Here is a 22,003-nt window from a genome sequence, read left to right on the forward strand (position 1 = left end):
TGATGTTTCTTTCACGTTTGTTTTCTGTTTTTCTTCTTACCTCTTTTCTCTTCATTCCTATAAATCACTTTTACACTTACTAAAAGTTCCAGTTAGATTTGTCTGTAGTGTTTTTGAGTTTAGAACACTTGGAGTGTGTTTCTGAGTCTTTATACAGCATTTTTTCATGGTTGCTTTGTATTATATCATATAAATATCACTTATTACAGTTTACTGGTGTCATCAGTTTACCAATTCAAGTGAAGTATGGAAACTACCTCTGTTTACATACTTTTCCTGTCTGCCACTTACAACATAATTGTACTAAATATTCTGCATGCATTTAAAATCACATCACACAATGTTATAGTTTTTGCTTTATATGTCAAACGTATTTTTGAAAACACAAGAAGGAAAGTTTATTGTATTTACCCATATGTTTATTCTATTTTTTTGTTCCCCTTTATTTTCTTTGTGTTTTAAGTTTTCTTCTAAGTTTTTTTTTTCCTATCTAGAGAACTTCATTAATCATAGTGGCAATAAATTATTATAGGTTTCTTTCATATAAGAATATCCCTTCATTCTTGAGGATGATTTTCTCTGGATATAGGATTATTTTATTTCACCACTTGAAAAATTGTGCCACCTCCTCCTGGCTCTTTGATTTCTGATGAGAAATCTGCTGTTATTCCAGTTTTTTTCTACAGTAGACTTCATTTTCTCGGGCTGATTTCAAGCCTTTTTTTCTTCATTTTTAGTTTCCAGAAGCTTAATTATGATGTGTCTTGTCTTGGATGTTTTTGGTTTATGCCATTTGGAGTTTGTTCAGCATCTTAAATCTTTGTCTCCTGTCGGATGTCAAGTTTTCAGCCATATTTCTTTGAGAACTCTTTTCAGCCCTGCTTTCTTTCTCCTTTCCTTCCAGGACTCTGTGACACCAATTTTAGATCCTGTTGTTGTATCCCACAGTTCCCCAAGGTTCTGTTGCTTTATTCTCCCTATTATATTCTCTCATTGTTATTCTGATTGGATAATTTCTTTTGTTCTATGTTCCAGTTGACTAAATTTCCTTCCTTTCCATTCTGCTGTTGATCCCATTCACTGAGCTTTTTATTTTGGGTTTTTTTTTTCTTTGAGTTCTAAAATTTCCATTTAGTTATTTATATATTTTATTTCATTACCGAGCTTATTTTCTGAGGCCTTGTATTTTTTCATTTAGTTCAAGCTTGTTCTTTAAAGCATTTTTTTATGACTGCTTTAAATCTTTGATAATTCTAACATTGCTGTCCTTTTTATATTGTCATTTCCTATCTCTATTCATTGAGTTTGAGATCCTATTGGTTCTTAATATGTTGAGTACAATTTGATTGAAATATGGATATTTTTATATTATGTTGTGAGACTTTGGATCTTTTTTCCTTCAGTTGAATAAAATATTCTTTACATTCTATAGTGTTTTGCAGTTTTCAGAAGTTTCTCACACATGATGTCATATAATCCACAATAGCCCTTTTCTCCCCCAACACCTGTGCTGCCCCTCCCCCTCTCCCTCTCATCACTGGTATCCACTAGTTTGTTCTCTGTATCTGTGGATACTCTGAATCTTATTTAAAAATACCTTTTGTTTTAGTTGACTTTTTCCAGTTGACTGCTCTGGCAAGGGAAGGGGTTGCTGCTTTGTTACTGCCAAGTGGAAGTAGAAGTTTAGGTTCCCAAACAGGCCACCATCAACACCCGGTGAGCTCATTGTTACCCTTGGTCAGGGATGGAAGTGGCCTCATTACATTGAGTGAATGTGAACATCCTGATTCTCCACTGGATCTCCTCTGACAGCGCCAAGTGGGGAGGTGAGGGGGCCTCTCATCACTCCGGTGTGAAAGCGGACATTCTGGTTCCTTGCTTGGTCTTCACTGACACTACAGAGGTGCCTTGTTACCTGTCTAGGATAAAAGTCCTGGCTCCCTATCTTGTCTTCTCTGACACCATTCCACCAGAGATACTGGGCACCTGATTACAGCCTTGTGAAGTCTAGGCTAGCTACTTGGCCTGTGAGAATGGAAGTGGGGCCATAGTTTTTTCTGTGGAGTTTAGCTAAAGTAGAGTGATTATTGTCCAAAAGTTTTTTGTCTTACCATGCTGTCCCTTTCTTGATGTTCTGGCAGGGCTTTTGTTGGATGTCTTTTTACGTATGCCTGCTCCTGGGTTGCCAGCTTCTACTGCTCCAAGACTGGGATATATAAGGCTAAAGAAAACTTAAGGAACTCACCATGTTGTTCCTTGAATCGTAAGGGCTCTAACTAATCTGTTTTCTTCTCTCCAATTTTTCGAGTCTTATGTTTGTCATATGTATAATGTCCAGGGTTTTAGTTGTACTTCATGAGAGGAATAGCAGAAACATAAGTTTACACCATCTTCCTTGAAGTAGAAGGTGGTCTCAACTCCTTTTTATAGGATGATCCAGTTAAACATATGTGTAAATTTTTTTAAGTAATTAATTTATTTCATTTTGATTGTGCTGGGTCTTTGTTGCTGCACACAGGCTTTCTCTAGCTGAAACAAGTGGGAGCAACTCTCTAGTTGTGGACTGCAAGCTTCTCATTGTGGTACTTCTCTGGTTGTGAAGCATGGACTCTAGGGTGTATGCGCTTCAGTGGTTTTGGCACGTGAGCTCAGTAGTTGACCTGCGGCACGTGGAACCTTCTGGACCAGGGATCAAACTCGCGTCCCCTGCATTGGCAGGTGGGATCCTAACCGCTGGACCACCAGGGAAATTCACTTGTAAGTTTTAAGGACAACACGTGCATCTCTTGCTCACTGCCTGGAAACCACACAAGAAAGCATTTACAAGTGTTGAGAATCCAGCCTTTAATCATCCATATTGGAATTTGTTTTGTCAGTCCCCATGGTGATTGAATTCAAGGAAACTGACTCAGGCTAAACATATTCATAAGAAAATGATGTATGCAATTGGACAACCAATTTGTTTAATTCGTAATAATTACCAAATCCTACTTCCATGAAGATCAGATAGTGTCTGACTGGACAGTTCATTCACAGTAAGTGGTGCTGGAAAAGAAATCAGTGAACCTTTTAATAGCTTTCTTTTGGTGCACCTTTGTTGCTTCCTACTTCTTATTGTGTGCACATTTTATGGGGAACAGATTATACTTGAGAACAGTATTTGGGGATTTACACAACCGAGGATTTATCCCTAGAAAGTGCTAAGGATCCACTTTAACTCAGGTGTTCGATAGCTCCAAGCTCTTAGTTCCTGTCTGGCTCTGCAAAAGGCATAATGATCAGGGAGTTCCGACAGGTCAAATTTTGTGACAAGGCATCTTCCCTGTGGGCATTTTTCTAATCGTCACTGCCAATTTCCTCTATGATTTCTCTTTGCCTGCAATTCTAATTTGTGAGTAACCTATTGTTTTAGATATATATACTAATACCTTTAGGCAGTTTACTGTCAGGCCTTGATGTCCATGAGCCTTTTTTCTTTTTTTGGAAACAATTAACTTGGGGTCATGGAGCCACCTACACATGGTTGGGCTCTAGGAGGAAGCTCTGAAATGTACACATCAGCCGTTCTGGAGACCAGATCTATTGTTTTCATCATATCCTCAAAGGACCCAAAAAATCATTATGAAACACTATTGCTTGGACAGTTTTGAGCATTACTTTCCTAGTGTGTGAGATGAGTTCAGTGGTGCAGTAGGTAGTTTGAACATTCTTTGGCATTGCCTTTCTCTGGGATTGTAATGAAAACTGACCTTTTCCAGTCCTGTGAGTTTCCAGTCCTACTGAGTTTCCAAATTTGTTGACATATTGAGCGTGGCACTTTCACAGCATCATCTTTTAGGATTTGAAATAGCTCAACTGGAATTCCATCACCTCCTCATAGTGTTGCTTCCTAAAGCCCACTTGAGTTCACATTTCAAGATATCTGGCTTTAGGTGAATGATCACACCATCGTGGTTATCTGGGTCATGAAGATCTTTTTTGTATAATTCTTCTGTGTATTCTTGCCACCTCTTCTTAATATCTTCTGCTTCTGTTAGGTCCATACTGTTTTTGTCCTTTATTGTGCCCATCTTTACATGAAATGTTTCCTTGGTGTCTCTAATTTTCTTGAAGAGATCTCTAGTCTTTAATTTAGGAAATGTCAGATGTACAGTTCATATACTTTAATACACATAATGAACCAAGAATAATGATTAATTCTAAAAACATGCTCGTTTCATGCTCTAGATAGAGTTTTAGCACCTTAAAAAAAATTTTTTTAATCCATAAACTAATAATTTCTTTTAAAGAATAACAAAATCTGTTTTTTTTTCCAAATACTGAGTTCAGAAAAACTAGTGAAAGCATTCAGCATTATTGGTTGTTGGTGTAGCCATTAAAAGTTAAGATAATTTCATATATATCTGGGCTGCTGTAGGAAACAACCTCTTAAACTTCTTGCAGCACTTGAATGTCAACCGTACTGTTTTATTTCCCATAGTGGAAAAGGGAGAGTGAGGACATAGCAATACCGTAATAGTTTTGGATTGTGGTGGCAGTTTGGGGTTGCTTAAAAGATAAAGTTCCTTTAAAATTATTGAATATAATTATATTCTTAGGCTTTCCATAAATACGTGCTGAATTTAGTGAGAGAACTTCCAAATTCTGTGTAGATGCTTGAGCATCATTCATTACCTTGATTACAGATTCATTTGTAAACTACTGTAAATTTTGAAAAATATTGTGCTTTCTAAACATGTGGTATATGGTTCTTAAAAGTCTGTCCAGGTTTCTTTTTGTTTCTTTTTAGTCTTTTTCTATTGATTGTCTTTTTTTCTTGGCCCTTAAATGTTGATATTTCTTAAGATTCTGTTCTAAGATTAAATTCTCTTTACATGCTATATATTCTGTAATATCTACATAGTTTCATCATTCCTGTGGTTTCCCAGATGTCTTTCTTCTATATGAATGTTTATTCTCAAGTACTTGAGCTGTGTGCCCAATTATCTACATCTCCTGGGTATCCCAGGCAGTCCAACAGTATGTTCCACATTAAGCTCATCTCGTTTTCTCCATATTCCCAACCAACTCTCCCCCATGAAAAAAGATACATATCTATGCATAGTATATATTTATATGTGTGCTTCTCTTCCTGTTTTGGAAAGCCCGCTGCTAGTAGGGCTTCCCTGATGGCTCAGTGGGTAAAGAATCTGCCTGCAACTCAGGAGACATAGGAAACATGGGGTCAATCCTTGGGTCGGGAAGATCCCCTGGAGGAAGAAATGGCAACCCACTCCAGTGTTCTTGCCTGAAAATCCCATGAACAGAGGAGCCTGGTGGGCTCCAGTCCATGGGGTTGCAGAGTCAGACATGACTTAGTGACTGAACCACCACCAGTAAGCAGCAGGCTTGGAACTTCAAGTCTTCTGAAGGCGAATCCTCAGCTCAGACCATACTTTATAATGTAGTTGCCATATCTTCTGAGTCAAAATTTAAGATGCATAGTCAAACAATATTTGAAGCCTGAACTTGTTACTGTAATTACACCACATTCCTTTTTTAATGTCACTTTACTAAATTGTTGCCAGTATGGTCAGTTCAGTTCAGTCGTTGATAGATGCTAATACACATAAAATGTAAAATTGCAATTATGTGTCCGTATGAGATGTGCATTATGAGGTATTTAAACATACATCGTGTGTGTTTGTGTGAGGTTTGACCTAGTTAGGGAGATTAGATGATGCTTCCCTTGCAAGTGATGATTAAATTCAATGTGAAGTTTGAGGAGTTCACTAGGCAGAATTGGGGTAGAGGGAGAATGAATGAGAATTCAAGGCGCAGGGTAAGGTAGCTTGCACAGAGATCTGGTGGTAGGAGGGTGCATCCTGTGTGTGAGCAGTTGTCTTTGCGCAGAGTAATTTGCAGTCTTGTTACTTCTCCCCGCCCCCCATTTCTTCCCGTATTCTTGCTTCTTAATACTAAAGATTATTTGAAGTTGAAGCTTATATTAAATAGAGAATAGTACGGCTCAGGAAACTCAAACGGGCTGTGTATCAAACTAGAGGGGTGGGATGGAGAGGGAGATGGGAAGGAGGTTCAAAAGGGAGGGGAAATATGTATACCTGTGACTGATACATGTTGAGGTTTGACAGAAAACAAAGTCCTGTAAAGCAGTTATCGTTCAGTTAAAAAATAAATAAGAAGAAAAAAAGTGTAACTTGCTTTTCAAACTGCTTGGTGAACAGTCATTTGAATTAGAGGCACCATGGAGTTTAATTAATAAACATAGCCAGGACTTATCTGTAGTTTAAAACACCAAAATGAAAAACGTTTTATGATATCATCTTTACTCTTGTTACCTAAAATCACACAACCTGTTATAATCACAGCCCTAGTACATTCTGATGGAGAAGGAAATGGCAACCCACTCCAGTGTTCTTGCCTGGAGAATCCCAGGGATGGGGGAGCCTAGTGGGCTTCCGTCTATGGGGTCACACAGAGTCAGACACGACTGAAGTGACGCAGCAGCAGCAGTACATTCTGATAAGGCAGGGAGTTTTTACCTCCTATATACATCCCAGGTGGTGCAAGGGAAGGAATCCACCTGCCAGTGCAAGAGACACAAGAGATGCAGGTTGGATCCCTGGGTGGGGAAGATCCCCTGGAGTACGAAATGGCAACCCACTCCAGTATTCTTGCCTAGAGAATTCCATGGACAGAGGAGCCTGGAAGGCTACAGTCCAAGGGGTTGCAAAGAGTTGGACACAACTGAGCACACACACAACTACATCTTAAGTAACAAATTTCTAAATCATTGCCTAAATTATAAGTGATTTATTTTCTAAGTGTATTTTTACTGTGAAGTTTAGTATTCCATGCAACCTGTCTTTATGTGTTTGAGAATTAATTCAGGCTATAAAAATTCTATTGGAATGAAAAGTGTATTTTGAACTACATGGAAGAACTATAATCTGTTGTATTCTAAACTCAATGACTGTTTTTTCTTTTGTTCTTCATATGCATGAGTATTATCTCTCCAAGATAATTTTGAAGTTTTGGTCCTTAAAACATTTCTTTAGTGGTTCTTAACCCCATTCTTGAGTAGGAGAACTATGTTCCAGGAATAGGAAATTATTTTCAGTGTTTTACAACTTCGTTTATAGTGTCTTTCAAAACTAAGTTCATGTTTTTCTTTGCAGAAAGGGCTATTGCACGACATGAAGTTCGAGAGATTGAGCAGCGACATACCATGGATGGCCCTCGGCAAGATGTAGCTTTAGATGAGGAAGATGACATGGTGATCATTTATAACAGAGTCCCCAAAACTGCAAGCACCTCTTTTACCAATATTGCCTATGACCTGTGTGCAAAGAATAAATACCATGTTCTTCACATCAACACTACCAAAAATAATCCAGTGATGTCACTGCAAGATCAGGTAAATGCTACTTGGATTCATAATGTTTTCTGATACTAACTCAAGTTTTGTATTTCAAGAAGGTAAAGCATTTTAAGGGATATGTATGCTGAGCCCAGTGGATTGTAAGTTTCTTGGAGGAATGGATCAACCAAACTTCTCTATAGTTTTACATTCTTCACAGTATTTGGTACATTTCCTTGCCTACAATAAGTATTCAAATACTTGTGAAATAAATGAATTAACAGCTTGAATTTTTGAAGAAAAAATTGATGCTCTTCAGTATGCTAGCCCTTTAAAACTGTGAAATATTTATAGCAGATGCCCTGCAATAAAAATCATTATATTGTCTCAGTTCATCACTGAGAAATCTTTATTTGATGAATACTTGTATTCTATATGGCTCAGTTTTGTGACTAGACTCCTGAATTTAATCTTATCTTTATTCATGTAAGTATTAGCTATAAACTTATGGAGAACAGGGATTGTGACTTGTATTTTTAATATAATCTTGCCTTTCAAGTTATTGAGAATCTTTTTTAAAAATTTTTATTGGAGTATAGTTGATTTACAATATTGTGTTAATTCCTGCCGTTCAACAAAATGAATCAGTTTCACATTTACATGTATACACTCTTTTTTAGATTCTGATCCCATGTAGATCATTACAGAGTATTGAGTAGAGTCACCTGTGGTCTATAGTAGGTCCTTATTAGTTACCTATTTTAGATATATAGTAGTATATTTTGTGTCAGTCCTGCTGCTGCTATGTCACTTCAGTCATGCCGACTCTGCGTGACCCCATAGACGGAAGCCCACCAGGCTCCCCCGTCCCTGGGATTCTCCAGGCAAGAACACTGGAGTGGGTTGCCATTTCCGTCTCCAATGTGTGAGAGTGAAAAGTGAAAGCGAAGTCGCTCAGTCGTGTCCGACCCTTAGCGACCCCACAGACTGCAGCCTACCAGGCTCCTCCATCCATGGGATTTTCTAGGCAATAGTACTGGAGAGTGGCTTGCCATTGCCTTCTCCGGTGTCAGTCCTAATCTCCCAATTATTTTTCCCTTCTCTCCTTACCTCCTGGTGACCATAAACTTGTTTTCCACATCTGTAACTCTTTCTGTTTTGTAATTAAGTTAATTTGTATCCTTTTATAAAAAGTGCTGCAGTGAACATTGGGGTGCACTATCTTTCAAGTTTTGAAGAATCTTTAGATAAACAGATGGATAGATAATTTATGAAATGGTTTTAAGAAAAGTGGAGGAAGTTAGCTCAGAAACTGAAACTGACTCCCCTCTGTAGCAGTAGCTTCAGATATTTTCTTCACACCTGGAGTTCTGACTATAAGTATAGTTCTTTCCGCAGATATTAAAGGGAATAGGAATTGAGCCCAATGATAAGAAAAGATAATATTTGAAAATACTGTGTAGGATCAAATACCATATTGAGGTAGCTTATTAGACAGGTATTTGTGGTAGTCATGTAGTTAAAATGTGTTTATCTGTTTGAAAATAGCTGATCTTTTTTTATTGTCACAGAATTGCTGTTATCCCACTATTTAGCATAGCTTTAATCCTCTCATTGAAGTAAGAGAATAACATTGACACACACAGTTAGGTTCACTTTCTTACTAGAGAGCTATTTGTAAAGGCTAATTGTATATGGCATATCATGTCCCCATATAATTCTTGGCTCTCTGCAGTATCTTCAATTACTCTCTTCTGTAGAACCAAAATTCTACACTCATCAGCCAAATCAAATAACTCTTTTGTAAATGAGAAGGAACATGAGCTTATTTAGCTAAGTGGGTCATAAAAACTATTCATTATGTAATTTTGTGTATCTCAAGGGCAAGTGTCCTAAATTATCAGATTTTATACAGGATGTAGTAGATTTTAAATCTGCATGATTACTTTTCAGAATATATCTTGGTTTACAAGGAACATTTCTTAACACTCACATAATAATTTTACATTTCTTCAGTAATATTGTTTGGAAAAATAAAGTTAATTTGTTCAAATTTTTAGAATTATTATGTGTCCAGTGTTAGAAAGTTGTCTTGTAGCTATGATATATCTGATAATGACTTAGACCTTCCCCCCAACCCTGGCCCATGAAATATAAATCTGCCAAAGCGCACCACATAAGACATTCATAGGCATCATGTACTGGTACATTTTTCCAATTGCATTTGCTGCTGCTAAGTCACTTCAGTCGTGTCCGACTCTGTGTGACTCCATAGACGGAAGCCCACCAGGCTCCCCCTTCCCTGGGATTCTCCAGGCAAGAACACTGGAGTGGGTTGCCATTTCCTTCTCCAATGCGTGAAAGTGAAGTCGCTAAGTCGTGTCCGACCCTTAGCGACCCCACAGACTGCAGCCTACCAGGCTCCTCCATCCATGGAATTTTCTAGGCAAGAGTACTGGAGTGGCTTGCCATTGCCAATTGCATTTAGATGAGATAAAACTTCTGTTTTCCTTTCAATAGCTTGTCGGGTGTGTGTGTGTGTGTGTGTGTCTATGTGTTTATGCAACAAAAGAGATGCATAGACACTATCTTAAAGCGAACTGGGTTACATAATGAACAACACTTAAAATGTATTTGTGGGGGACAAAGTGGAAGAATAGCCTTAATCACCAGCTGACATACTTCAAAATGTCAGCTGGTAGTTCAGTATCTGTAATTAATTAGGTAGGGGTGGCTTAACATACAAAATGTTCTCTAATACACCGTATCTAACTTTTTTTTTAACTAATCTTTTCTTCTGAATAGAAATAGTTCTTCAAACAAGTCATAGGTGCTATTTCCTTTCCCTTTGCATGACATATTAGATAGCATTTTAATTTTACTTTCAACCTAGTATAAGCTTCCTCTAAATGTAAACTTTTGAATTATACTAGATGCCTTGAAAATAATTTCAAAAATATTTCCTGAAAATCTTGTATAATACTTGATTTTAATACCATATTTTTATTGTCCTTGTGAGCTACCCTATTATTTAAATAAGAATTAATAAATGACCTATTTTGCTCTTCTTTCTTCTCTGAGAAATAGTTTCTAATCAGTATCTAACTCAAGTGAGACTCAAAAAATGAGGTTTTTATTAAATGTGCTGTTGTCCTGATCTTCTATATTTAAAGCCCAATTTACTCGTAAAAATATATAGGGATATAGTAGATGATCATGCCCTCTGTTCTCTGATCTTCCAACCTCAGCAGTCCAGTCTGCTTAATACCTGCCTTTAATATCCCCAGCTCTTTCCTAGATTCATTTTCATATGGGAGACTGTGCTAAACATTTTATCTGCTTAATCATTCTTATCAAAAATCTTAGAGGTAAAAACAGAATATTCTGGTCTGATATAAAAACATTCCCTGTGTAACAGTTATGCATATTCTTAGACACAGTTCTCAACTCTACTTTCAAGTTTTCCTTTATTGGGCATGTAATGTATACTGAGATTATGCTACATTCCTTGGGGAATTACCAAAGAAATGAAAAACAAGGCTACGTATTTCAAAGAGCTTATTTATAATTTACTAGGAAAAATAAAACATAGTTGCAGGAACTATGAGACCTATTCAAGGAAAACATCAAGTTGTGTTCTCACCAAAATGTATAACCAAAATGTTTAACTTGGACCTCATCCTGAGAAAACAAGCAAATCCATATTGTAGAATGTTATATAGAACGTATATATCTAGGACAACTGTCCTGAACTATTACTGTCAATGTCATAACAACCAAAAAAGGTGGGGGGGGGGGGCGGAGTCATGGACTAGAGGAGACTAAGGAGGCGTGAAAACCAAATGTAATTCATGACCCGTGATTGGATCCTTGAACAAAAATGTCTGCTACTTTTGTTCAGAAAAAAATTAAGTGTGTGTGTGCATAGAGAGAGGGGAGGAAAGAAAGAGTTAAACAGAAGTGGCAAAATGTTAAATGACTCTTGGTGAAGAATGTACAAATATTGGCTACTGTTCTTTCAATTTTCCTGGGGTTTAGTAAGAATTTTTCAGAATTAAGAAGTCGGGATAAAATAAGAGGAACAGTTAGAACAAGGAGATTAGGAGGTAATCATTTGAGAATATAAGGCACGAAAGGACTTAAGTGATAAGTATAAGGTAGACTCAGTCGTGTGGGTTATGTTTTTGAGATGGGCTTTACTCTGTGAATAGACAGGAATCAGCAGGAGACAGGTAATCCGCTCCTCTAGTTGGAAAATGAAGTTGACTCTAGTACACAAAAGTATCTTTATATTACGGAACATCTTGTCTTTAAAGTAACTATGTCAAATAGATTTAAATGGCATCATCTTTTATGATTCTTCTTTATTCTTTTCTACTCTCATATATTTATTTGAGATAAATAAATCTCTGATCTGATGTGGTCTGATCATATTTAACCCCTTTCTGGAATTATCTAGAATTTGTATTCTCTTACAGGACAGTATAATATATATATTTTTTAATTTACTGTTAAACCAACTTCTGGCTATTTTCATTAAAGCATATGGTTTGATATTAATAGTTGCAAATACTGATTTTTCAGAACAACACTTTAGGTGAATGCTTCTCAACTTAGAATGTGTATACTGAACATCAGTTGAAGTACAGTTTTTGATTCAGAAGGACTGAGATAAAGCCTGATACTTGAATTTCTGAGAAGCTTCCTATTAATGCCAAAACTGATAACTTCTGGTCCTTGACCCACAGTTTGAATAGCAAAGATCTAGAACATGATTTTCAGTGGGGTGATGGAATCATACAAGATGCGTATTATAATCTTCCCAGGATGGTGAGTTACTTACCTGTAAATTAGCATTCCTACATCCCCAACAAAATCTAAATTCCTTATCGGGGTCAACAGGTCCTCCTTCTTGATCAGACCCTTGCGCATTGGCCATTGCTTCAACTTTTTATTTGATGGCCACACTGAACTTTTGATTCATTGAATGCACCAAGCCTTTACTGCCTCAGGGCCTCTGTACTTAATATTTCGTCTTAGAATGCACTTCTCCTGGCGTCACAGTTGGCTTTATATTATCCATTAAGGTTTCAGCTTATTGACATCCTCATAGCAAAGCCTTAGTTGGCCATCCTATTTATTAAATACTTCTTCCAGGTTACTGGGTACCATTATTCTTTCACTATCTTTCCTATTACTTATTTATTTACTGTCTGTCATTTTCTCTATTATAATTTTAAGTTTCTTAAGGGCAGGGACCTTGTATGTCTTGTTCACTTTGTATCCCTGGGCTTAGAACCGTACCTAAGATAGTTCAGTTCAGTCACTCAGTCGTGTCTGACTCTTTGCGACCCTGTGGACTGCAGCATGCCAGGCCTCCCTGTCCATCACCAACTCCCAGAGTTTACTCAAACTCATGTCCATTGAGTTGGTGATGCCATCCAACCATCTTATCCTCTGGCGTCACCTTCTCCTTCTTCCTTTAGTCTTTCCCAGCATCAGGGTCTTTTCCAATGAGTCTGTTATCTCAAGAGGTAGCCAAAAGTATTGGAGTTTCAGCTTTAGCTTCAATCCTTTCAATGAATGTTCAGGACTGATTTCCTCTAGGATGGACTGGTTGGATCTCCTTGCAGTCCAAAAGACTCTCAAGAGTCTTCAACACCACAGTTCAAAAGCATCAATTCTTTGGCACACAGCTTTCTTTATAGTCCAACTCTCACATCCATACATGACTACTGGAAAAACAGTAACTTTGACTTGATGGACCTTTGTTGGTAAAGTAATGTCTCTGCTTTTTAATAAGCTGTCTAGGTTGGTCACAACTTTTCTTCCAAGGAGTAAGCGTCTTTTAATTTCATGGTTGCAGTCACCATCTACAGTGATTTTGGAGTTCAAGAAAATAGTCAGCCACTGTTTCCCCATCTGTTTGCCATGAAGTGATGGGACCAGATGCTATGATCTTAGTTTCTGAATGTTGAGCTTTAAGCCAACTTTTTCACTCTCTTTCGTTTTCATCAAGAGGCTCTTTAGTTCTTCTTTGCTTTCTGCCATAAGGGTGGTGAGGTAGTTTTCTGCCATGAGGTTATTGATATTTCTCCCGGCAATCTTGATTCCAGCTTGTATTTCATCCAGCCCAGTGTTTCTCGTGATGTACTCTGCATACAAGTTAAATAAGCAGGGTGACAACATACAGCTTTTATGTACTCCTTTTCCTATTTGGAACCAGTCTGTTGTTCCATGTCCAGTTCTAACTGTTGCTTCCTGACCTGCATACAGATTTCTCAAGATGGAGGTCAGGTGGTCTGATATTCCCATCTCTTTAAGAATTTTGCACAGTTTGTTATGATCCACACAGTCAAAGGCTTTGGCATAGTCAATAAAGCAGAAATAGATGTTTTTCTGGAACTCTTGCTTTTTCGGTGATCCAGCAGATATTGGCAATTTGATCTCTGGTTCCTCTGCCTTTTCTAAAACCAGCTTGAACATCTGGAAGTTCATGGTTCACGTACTGTTGAAGCCTGGCTTGGAGAATTTTGAGTGTTGCTTTACTAGCATGTGAGATGAATGCAATTGTGCGGTAGTTTGAGCATTCTTTGGCATTGCCTTTCTTTGGGATTGGAATGAAAACTGACCTTTTCCAGTCCTGTGGCCACTGCTGAGTTTTCCAAATTTGCTGGCATATTGAGTGCAGCACTTTCATAACATCATCTTTTAGGATTTGAAATACTTCAACTGGAATTCCATCACCTCCACTAGCTTTGTTTGTAGTGATGCTTCCTATTGACTTCACATTCCAGGATGTCTGGCTCTAGGTGAGTGATCATACTATCGTGATTATCTGGGTGGTGAATATCTTTCTTGTGTAGTTCTTCTGTGTATTCTTGCCACCTTTTCTTAATATCTTCTACTTCTGTTAGGTCCATACCATTTCTCTCCTTTATTGTGCCCATCTTTGCATGAAATGTTCCCTTGGTCTCTCTGATTTTCTTGAAGAGATCTCTAGTCTTTCCCATTCTATTGTAGATTCTCCGTATCGTATTGTATATATTGTAGATACATAGTAGATACTCCGTAAATTTTTTGTTGAATGAATGAATGAACAAATGAACCTGCTTAGGTTCTGAAGGTAATTCTTAGCTGAGCTTGATGCCATGATGGTAAATACTGGCAGAAGGAGTGCCTCTGATTGATAGTAGTAGGATTGAACAACACAGTTCTGTGCATTAGTGAAGATAGTATATTATGTTCTTTTGCTGCTGAACCTTTCTTATATGGTATCCAATTATTACTCATTTTTTCTCTTTGCATAGAAAACTTAGTCTCCAATTTAGTCTCATAAAACTACTCACGGCTGTACAGTGAATGTTTATTTTAAGTATATGCATGAGTAGGAGTTTGGTATATATAATTACCCAGGTTAATAGTAATGTTCACTCAGTAGGTAGTAATTACAAAGTTGGAATTTGACCAGGATGTTCAGGATGACATTCCTACTTTTAGATAGTGAAAACAAGTTCTTTTGTGATCACATTTAGTCATAATGTTGAGATTATTCTTATTAAGAATATAAATCTAGATATAGTGTTAGTGAAAGGGTGCTTTCTCAGGTTTTCCTATTGCACTGGTTCAATTCTGGTTCAACTAGCAAATAAATCACAACACCACTGCCTACATTGCTTGTGTTTTCCCTAAAGGCCTCTTCTGATTACTTGCTAGCCTAACTCTGCTTGAGTTATAAAATCTGACAAAAATCACAGTTTAGGCTAGCCATAAAAACACCTTTTTTTTTTCCTGTGTTATATCTAACTACTATTTCTGAAACATCTTCTTGATAGCCTTTTGCAGTCAGAGTATGGAATTCTCTTTGAATAAAGTCGCTGTGGTGACTTTCTTTTCCCCAAGAGTTTTCAGTGTCTTCAGACTCAGCTTCATTTAATACTATAAGTTTTGCTCCTTTTTGCCCCTCTCTTTATCTTTCATTAGTGCGAAGTATTGTAGTCAGTAAGAATCCATAAAATTAACTTGAGTAGAAGCTTGCTCACCTGGTCTTCATCTCCCTTTACCCTTCTCTCTCCCAGAGCTTTATCTCACAGTCTTGGGCAGAATGCTCCACTGTAGAGGAAAACCAGAAGAAAAACTGAAAGGCAAGTGGTAGAGAAGAGACGACAACACAGAAAAGGACAGGGCAGGGACTGCAGCTAGACTGATGAAAGGGCATAAGCGAATGTGACCCATGGGAGGCAGGGAAAATTCTAGAGATCTCAGAGGATAAAAATTAAATGTGGCTAAATTAATACTTTGAAAGGAAAACTTATGTTCTTCAAAGGGCATTAATTAGGTTTTTATGTCCTGGGAGATTACTTTTGAAGAGGAGATTAGGATGGTGTAGAATTTCAGTCATATATAAATGACACTTCTAAATGCTCAGAGTTTTCTACAGATTAGTGTGAACCACCACTTTAACCTTATTGACAGTATTTGTTTACTTAGCACTTTTTGCTTCCCTGTGAAGGGAAGGTAAATCTCAGCTCAGCATCTTTTGATTTATTGCAATCAGCCACAGCTTTATTAATGAGATTTTAACAGATTGCCTTAGTTAAATGTTGATTAGATGAAAGAAAAAAAAATACATACACATTTCTTGATGAAAGTGAAAGAGGAGAATGAAAAGTTGGCTTACTCAACATTCAGAAAACTAAGATCATGGCATCTGGTCCCATCACTTCATGGGAAATAGATGGGGAAACAGTGGACAGTGTCAGACTTTATATTTTTGGGCTCCAAAATCACTGCAGATGGTGACTGCAGCCATGAAATTAAAGACGCTTACTCGTTGAAAGGAAAGTTATGACCAACCTAGGTAGCATATTAAAAAGCAGAGACATTACTTTGCGAACAAAGGTCCGTCTAGTCAAGGCTATGGTTTTTCCAGTGGTCATGTATGGATGTGAAAGTTGGACTGTGAAGAAAGCTGATCGCCGAAGAATTGATGCTTTTGAACTGTGGTGTTGGAGAAGACTCTTGAGAATCCCTTGGGCTGCAAGGAGATCCAACCAGTTCATTCTCAAGGAGATCAATCCTGGGTGTTCACTGGAAGGACTGACGCTAAAGCTGAAACTCCAATACTTTGGCCACTTCATGCGAAGAGTTGACTCATTGGAGAAGACTCTGATGCTGGGAGGGATTGGGGGCAGGAGGAGAAGGGGACGACAGAGAATGAGATGGCTGGATGGCATTACTGACTTGATGGACATGAGTTTGAGTGAACTCCGGGAGTTGGTGATGGACAGGGAGGCCTGGCGTGCTGCGATTGAATCATGGGGTTGCAAAGAGTCAGACACGACTGCGCAACTGAACTGAACTGATATATTAAGTTTGTAGCTTTCAGTATTCTCTTAGCTGGAGATTAGGGAAAGATTCAGTGTGTTTGGAGTCTAGCAGTAATAGAGAATAGGGAATTCCCAGATGGTCTGTGCTGCCAATGCAGGGGGCACGGGTTCAATCCCTAGTTAGGAACTAAGATCCCACATACTGTGCAACATGGCCAAAAAAAAAAAAAGACTGTAGAAAATATAGTAATGTACCTGAATATGCCTCAGAATGTATTCAGTATAATAAGATTCAAAGTCCTACCTTTAGATTGGGTCTCTTAGTTTTGTTCAGCAACCCTTGCGGTTACCCAGGACAATAAAAAGGCAAGAATAAGTCAGCGGCCATTGTCGAAAAATGGTTATTCAATACAAGAGATAGTGTACAGGGTAGGTTGGAAGTTGAGATTATAATGAATGTAAGCAGGAAAATAAACAGTTGAGAGAGATATCAATAGAGCTTTGAGATTTTGGAGGTTTGAATGTCTGGATCTCAGGGATTTCCTGAGCATTGGACAGAACCTGAAATTCTCAGTGTCCAAGTCTGTTGATCAGTATTATGATGTCAAAGATATCTGTCCGCTCCTCTTTCAAGTCTTCTGGTCCCCCCCCCACCTTGTTTAAATTGGACAATAATAGAGTAAAGAAATTAGCCAGTGGTATAGAAGGATGATTGGACCAAAAATCTGAGGTATGTGGTTCTTGGAGTTTAGTTTCTGTAACATAAAGAGTACAGGATATCCTAGGCCCCTTCTACCTCGAAAATGCTGATTCTGCAAACAGGAAAGTTTGCGATCGGTGACAGCAGTGGATGCTTCATGCCTTGTTCTGTTCCGCCTTCACCAAACTTCCCTGAGTCCAGTGGAGGCACAACCCTTTTACTTATTTTATTACTTTCTGTGTTTCTTGGAATGCTTTGGTTCCAGAGTGCTTCAGGCATCACTGTGTGGGCAGATGGAGGAGACTGAGTAGGCGGGGGCATTATGCTCCCACCCCCCATTCTGTTTTATATGTTGTGGTAGCGTGTGTGTGTGTGTGTGTGTGTGTGTGTGTGTGTGTGTATTATCTATATATGTGATAACCTTTAAACCATTGTTTTAGTTCAGTGTGTGTGTGTATTATCTATGTATGTGATAACCTTTAAACTACTGTTTTAGTTCAGTATACTTTTTTTTTTTTCTCCATATCATGAAAGCAGTAACTGAGAGAGTATATCCTTGCTAAAGAGCCTCTATAAACTTCAGGCCTCCTTTGCAGGCACTACAGAAGGAACTTCATGTTTATAAAACCAAGAGCTAAGTCCTGGGTCCACACATGCTGAAGGCTTGCTCCTCAGTGTCACCCACTGACCTGGCCATGCTGTGAAAACTTGTTAGAAGTGCAGAATCTTGGGCCCCACTCCAGACCTGCTGAGTCAGAATCTGCATTTTAACAAGAGCCCCACATGATTCATTTGCACACTGAGTTTGGGAAGCACAGTAGCAGTCCAGATCACATCCAGCTTCCAGGGCTCTTCACCTCACATTTCAGGACACACAGCAGATGGAGTGTGTCTTTAGGAGAATTTAGTTTGATCTTGACCATCCTTTGGAAGGATGGAGGGAAAAAGGACACTTGAAGTTTATACCTGTCTTTCATCACAGTGTACTATGATCCTCTAACATTTGCCTTATATAACACTGTTTTCTCAGGTTTCAATCTGTCATTCCCTTTCATTTCCCTCTTATACCATCACATCCATTTAAATCTTAGCTTCTGAAGAACTCAGCTGTAAGTGTCTTAAGCACCCTTGAACCACCGTCTCCCTTTTCTATTCTCTTTGCCTTGTATTTCTTCCTCATTTGGGACTGAAATACTGAAAATGATTTTCACAGAATCAACAGCTTGTATAATTTACCATTAAGTAGAAATTATAAGGATTTTTCGTATTCAACATTAAACTTTTTTAAGGATTCAGTTTATGGATTAAGTAGTATTTTATTTTCTATTTCTTTTTCATTTGCCATTTGATATTTTTATTCTATTTGATGTATTGAAGAACAAATAGGAAAGAACCTGAAATCTCAAATCACATGTTTATTTGGCTCGTTCGTTTTGGTGGGGACAAATTGTAACTATCTGCTGAAATATAATTGTGTATTCTCTAACACAACATAAAATTTTCAGATTTTAATAATGTGTGTGTATGTGTAAAATAATAACATAAGGTTCTTTTCATTTCCCCTCCAAAAACTCCATTGTTTTTCTTAGTATTTGAGTTATAAATTGAGTTATAAATCGTACTTCCAGAATCTTCCATTTTTCCTTAGTTCACATCCTCCGACATAAGGCTGCTTCTGCACTGTTTCCCTACTCTGTTCCTACCAATGGCCTTATCCAGGAGCCATCATTCATTGCTATAAATTTATTGACTAACCTGGTAAGAAGTGCTCCAGAATATCACCATGTTGTAAACTGTAGGTGAAGAGTTGGTAAATTGGCAGCAGTATGCGGTTGACAGTTCTGTGTTAGGGGCTGAGGCCACAGCTTATAGGTGCTTTCCCTGCAGTGTAGGGTGGTGGGCCCCCACCCTTCAGCCATCCCCACACTGTCTCTAGTCTCCAGAAGAGATTCTTAACCACTTGCTGTTGATCATGCAGAGATTTGATTATCAGAAATTTATATTATTTTTCTTTGAAGAATTACGTATCACTGTTTTGTAGCTGGTTTATCAAGTTCTGTATTAACCAGTTCTTGAAACTTTTATATTTATACTTAAATTGGTGTATTAACTAATCTTTTGTATACTTTTAATTCTAGTAGATTAAAATAGTAATATTTAGATATTTTTAAAAATTTACCTTTTAGTTTTTTTATCAACAAGTTAATGATATCTGCTCAACCATATGATATCTGCTCTTAGTGGATTAAAGTCTTCTGATACTCATCTCTTCTTCACTCATTTGGTTTTAGGATTAGTTGATATTTGTTTTATTTGTTAGTCATTAATAAATGTGAATTTTTATGAATAACAAGTCTCTAGGAAGAAGAGATTTGCATAGACTATCCCCATTGAATTGCTACCTGCTCCAGTTTGTGTGTTTGTTTACCCTCCCCCCCCCATATAAATGTACTCACTGTACAGTATTGTAAATGGTTGCATTGTGCAATTTTGTTTTCAAGATCCTCTTTCACTCTTTTCTAAGAGTGGTGACAGTAGCTTCTCTATGATGCATTAGTAATTACAGGTCACACTATGCTTTTCTTAGTTGAAGCCTATATTTCAAGCTCTGTAATTGTCAAAGTGGTGTGATCAGTTTTAAATGCCTAAATGAAAAGCATTTTGCTATCACCAAATTTTATTTTCTTTAAATTGTACTTAAGTAATGAGTATGTTCTTCTTTTTTAGGTGCGCTTTGTAAAGAATATAACTTCCTGGAAAGAGATGAAACCAGGGTTTTATCATGGGCACATTTCTTATTTGGATTTTGCAAAGTAAGTTATACCCAAAATTATACACAAAAGAATGCTTTGTACTTTAGCAACCTAAAAAGGGATAAAGTTATTAAATAATTGTGATTTTGATTTTTTAAAAAGTACTGGTTTGTGTTTGCCACTTTAGATATGTAATTTAAATATACCTTCTAATGTTTTACTGCCCTCTAGTGTTCATAAATTGATTATTGTCATATTAATTTTAGAAATTTAAGGTAGATAAATTTAGGTAATGCCCTTTAAAGTTATTTATCATTATGTTTCTGCTTCATGTGCAGTCAAATAACACTATTTTAGGAGCGTTCCAAATTTTAACCTAGAAGCCAGTCGAATTATGACTTACCACATCATTGACTAAGAACAGAGAAAGCAAAGAAGCCATTACTCTGTTACTGATAACCTGAAGTGTCTGCTTCTCAGCCAAGACACACTTCCCCTTTGGCTACCTTGTTTTAGCTTTACAATTGAAATATAAAAAGACTTTTTTAAAAGTGATATTTCTTTATAGTGATTTGCCTGAAACTGGACATAAATAACTCTCATTTTCCATGTTTTGGGGGAGGCATAGGATCAAGGTATTCCTGTCATAATTCTTTCAAGAAAAGTCAATAAAGTATAGGCCTTTGTACAGTATCCGAGCACTGTATGCCTCCCCCTAGAGTTTGTGCCACATTAAGTACTAATCAGAAGACTGATTAAAAGGAATATTCTAAATATGTGTAGTTTGGTGAATCTATTTAAACATTTTTTATAGCACATAGAATATTATTGTTGTAAAACCTCAAATGCAAATTTTTTCCCTAATAAAACTAATTTCAAAGACATTAAAAATATGTTTTTAAATATTATTTTTTGTTATGTGGACCATTTTTAAAGTCTTTATTGAACTTGTTAGAGTATTGCATCTGTTTTACTTTTTTGGCTGCGAGGCACATGGAATCTTACTTTCCTGATCAGGGATTGAACCCATATTGGTAGGCAAAGTCGTAGCCACTGGACTGCCAGGGAAGTCCCCTATTTTTAAATTATTTAATCTTAGATGCGTTTGGTCAGTCATTTCTTTAGCAGTCATGACTTCAGAGTAATATATGCCCTTGTATTTGACAACTTCAAAGAGCATTCTGTGTAAAATCCAAAAGTTAAATTGATGTCCCGCTATCATTTCAACTTTTCAAATTTGAAAAGAAAAACAGTTGAATGAAATATTGTGGATTCACATTGATAATAAATCTTAACATTTTTGGAAAGCAAGTAATTAAAAGGAATCTCCCAAATGTTACATACATGAAACAGTATATTCTTGTTTCTAGTTCCTCCCACAGCACTCAGGATCTTTCAGTAAAATATTAGCTTTAAAGTTAGATGTACATTTTTCTATAAATAATTCATACAGCAATATTGAAAACATTTTATAGGCAGCTTTAAAATAAACTAATTATTTTTCTTTGCAGAGGCACTGCACCAATTTCATAAACTTCATTCATATGCATATTTTCCCTCAGGGCTGCATTATCCTTCACTTGAATGTTTGTTACCCTTTTACCTAAATGATTTATTTTTTTTTCCACACATAGCTTGGTTTCATACTTGAAGTTTTCATTATTAAAATAATATTGAGTGCTTTTGCTTTTGGCAAAAGTCTTATACTTAGAATGAAGCTCTGGTGTATGCTAGGGTTCTTACAGTTGAAAAAATACAAAGTTCTTGAAAAGATTAATCTCATGTATTAAATACTGACATGAATGTTTAAGGATTCGAATATTTTCATAATATGTTTCATTTTATTGGAAGCAAAAAGTAT

General features: G+C 37.1%; 1 protein-coding gene across 2 annotated transcripts in view; it reads left to right on the forward strand.

Moving 5' to 3' along the window:
• HS2ST1 (heparan sulfate 2-O-sulfotransferase 1) overlaps positions 1-22,003 on the forward strand; it is a 181,829-nt gene that overhangs the window by 136,040 nt on the left and 23,786 nt on the right. For both annotated transcript variants that reach the window (XM_055401554.2, XM_055401555.2), the window contains exons 2-3: positions 7,179-7,417; positions 20,117-20,202. In XM_055401554.2, the coding sequence (XP_055257529.1) occupies positions 7,179-7,417; positions 20,117-20,202 (325 nt within the window). The remainder of the gene's footprint in view (positions 1-7,178; positions 7,418-20,116; positions 20,203-22,003) is intronic.

The sequence above is a fragment of the Moschus berezovskii genome, chromosome 4 (assembly GCF_049115385.1).
Source record: "Moschus berezovskii isolate FMDL1 chromosome 4, NW_MosBer_1.0, whole genome shotgun sequence".
In the NCBI taxonomy this organism is placed as follows: domain Eukaryota; kingdom Metazoa; phylum Chordata; class Mammalia; order Artiodactyla; family Moschidae; genus Moschus; species Moschus berezovskii.